Source organism: Thamnophis sirtalis, unplaced genomic scaffold (assembly GCF_051295495.1).
Source record: "Thamnophis sirtalis isolate CommonGarterSnake01/CBP01778 unplaced genomic scaffold, rThaSir2_p1.2 scaffold_4, whole genome shotgun sequence".
Lineage (NCBI taxonomy): Eukaryota > Metazoa > Chordata > Lepidosauria > Squamata > Natricidae > Thamnophis > Thamnophis sirtalis.
The window spans coordinates 125895341-125897289 of record NW_028261384.1 but is presented as its reverse complement, the minus strand read 5'-3'; the positions used below and the strand labels follow the sequence as shown (position 1 = coordinate 125897289).

General features: G+C 41.9%; 1 protein-coding gene across 1 annotated transcript; it reads right to left on the bottom strand.

The window, feature by feature from the left end:
* Positions 1–683: 683 nt before the first annotated feature.
* LOC148046410 (olfactory receptor 11G2-like) lies at positions 684–1697 on the bottom strand. Its single transcript, XM_087714717.1, has one exon. The coding sequence runs from the start codon at positions 1695–1697 to the stop codon at positions 684–686; it is 1014 nt and encodes a 337-aa protein (XP_087570843.1).
* Between the last annotated feature and the right edge of the window lie 252 nt (positions 1698–1949).

Below are 1949 nucleotides of genomic sequence, written 5' to 3'. Positions count from 1 at the left end.
TCAGCCACTTTACCACAGAAGTGTCTTTAGACAACTCTGGTTCCCTCAGCTAGGAAACAGAGATGAGCACCATCTCCTAGAGTCAAACACAACTGAACAAGAGAAACCATTTGTCAGGGTTCCAAATAGCATTCAAAATTAAATCAGAATCCAAGGTAATGTATTGCTCAAAGTTCCAATTTATTAAGAGAGCTATGTTGGCACATCTGGGAAAACCTGAATCTGAAGCTTCTCAGTTTTCCCATCCAGGTTAAAGTTCATGATCTTGCCCCCAAACCCACAAGTCCATCACATGGTCCAATCTTCCACTGCCATGCTAGCAGTTCCACTCATCCAGTTCCGGTCAGATCCAGAGGTGCCAAGATAAAGGATGACCTTGGTATTCTAGAAAGGAATTTTATTTTGGCTACATAGCATTTTACTCCTCTCCCAACTCCCCACAATAGAAACAGCATAGTAGAATATTGGAAGTGTGGCAGGCGAAAGATCCAAAAAGAACTTGGTTGCAGGCCTGACACCATTACCTTTACCTTTAGTGCCTTATTAATGTTGCATTTTAATTGAAAATAATAGGATTGTAATTATGAATCTGGATCTGTCACCTGAAAATTAGGACGCATATATCCCTGAAATCTACTTCTGTAAAAAATAGACTTTGAGGTATGAGATTTTGCTAACAAGGATTAACAACAGTGATAATAAAGGCTGGTGATTCGATTTCTCCTTTCCATTCCTGTTGTCCCGATGTGATCTTTTTTTCTTAGCCATTGCTCCACCTGTCTCACCAACCTGTCCAGGGCCTCCTTCATCTGATTGTTCCTCAGACAGTAGATCATGGGGTTGAGAAGGGGCGTAACTGCAGTGTAGAAGACGGTGACTATTTTAGAGGCACGTGACTGATCTTTCCCACCTGGAGCTACATACAGTCCTGCCACAGAACCATAGAAAAGGGCCACCACCATGAGATGGAAAGATATGGTGGAGAAGGCTTTCTTCCTGCCACTTTGGTTAGAGGATTTGATCAATGTGACAATGATAACGCCATAGGAAATAGTTACAAAGATTAAGTTCCCTAATATGATGAAAATATTCACGGAAAAGAGGATAAGGGGGACATTTCCAAGTGGAGGGCAAGCTAAGGACAGGAGCCATTGATCACACAAAAAGTGGTCAGAGACATTGGGGCCACAGAAAGACAGCCTGGAGATCAATATTATGGGGACAGCATATACCAAAAAGCCAGCCATCCAGCAGCTAGCCACAAGCTTGGAGCAGTTCTTTGGAGACATAATTGTTGGATAATAAAGTGGGTGGCAGATGGCTAGATAGCGATCCAAAGCCATGGCTGAGAGGAAGAAGTCCTCAGTGCTGCCAAGGGAGTAGAAAATGTAGAACTGAAGGAAACAGGCTTGGAAGGAGATGATCCCTCGAGGAAAAGCCAGATCGAAGAGCATACGAGGCAGGGTGGTAGTCACGTAGCAGATCTCCAGCAGGGAGAAGTTTGCCAAAAAGTTGTACATGGGGAGCTGTGCCAATTGCGCGTCTATACGCACCAGCATGATAATGGTGCCGTTCTCAGCCAACGTGCTGATGTAGACAATAGTAAAAAGGATAAGGAGGAAGAACCGTTTTTGATTCCCTTCCTCCAGACCTAGCAAGATGAATTCATGGACTGTAGTTCCATTGGTCAGCTCCATCTGGAATCAGGAAGAAGAAACCGGATAAAAGAATTCTTTTTTTTCCTTTTTAAAAAAAAAATTTTTTTTTTTTGTTCTCTTACATACAATTATAGGTATACATTCACATAGTTTTTCTTCTTCTTTACATTTGTCATTCTTGTACATTTGTTATTCCATTTAAAAGGTTATAATATGCAGTTTGGGTTGCTTTATTTAGCACCCCATCGGCCTGTTTTAGCACCGCCTTATTTTCCATTTCTTTTCTCTCTT

Bases quoted from the DNA above. Each gene is read 5' to 3' on its own strand.
- LOC148046410 (XM_087714717.1), bottom strand. From the start codon at position 1,697: ATGGAGCTGACCAATGGAACTACAGTCCATGAATTCATCTTGCTAGGT.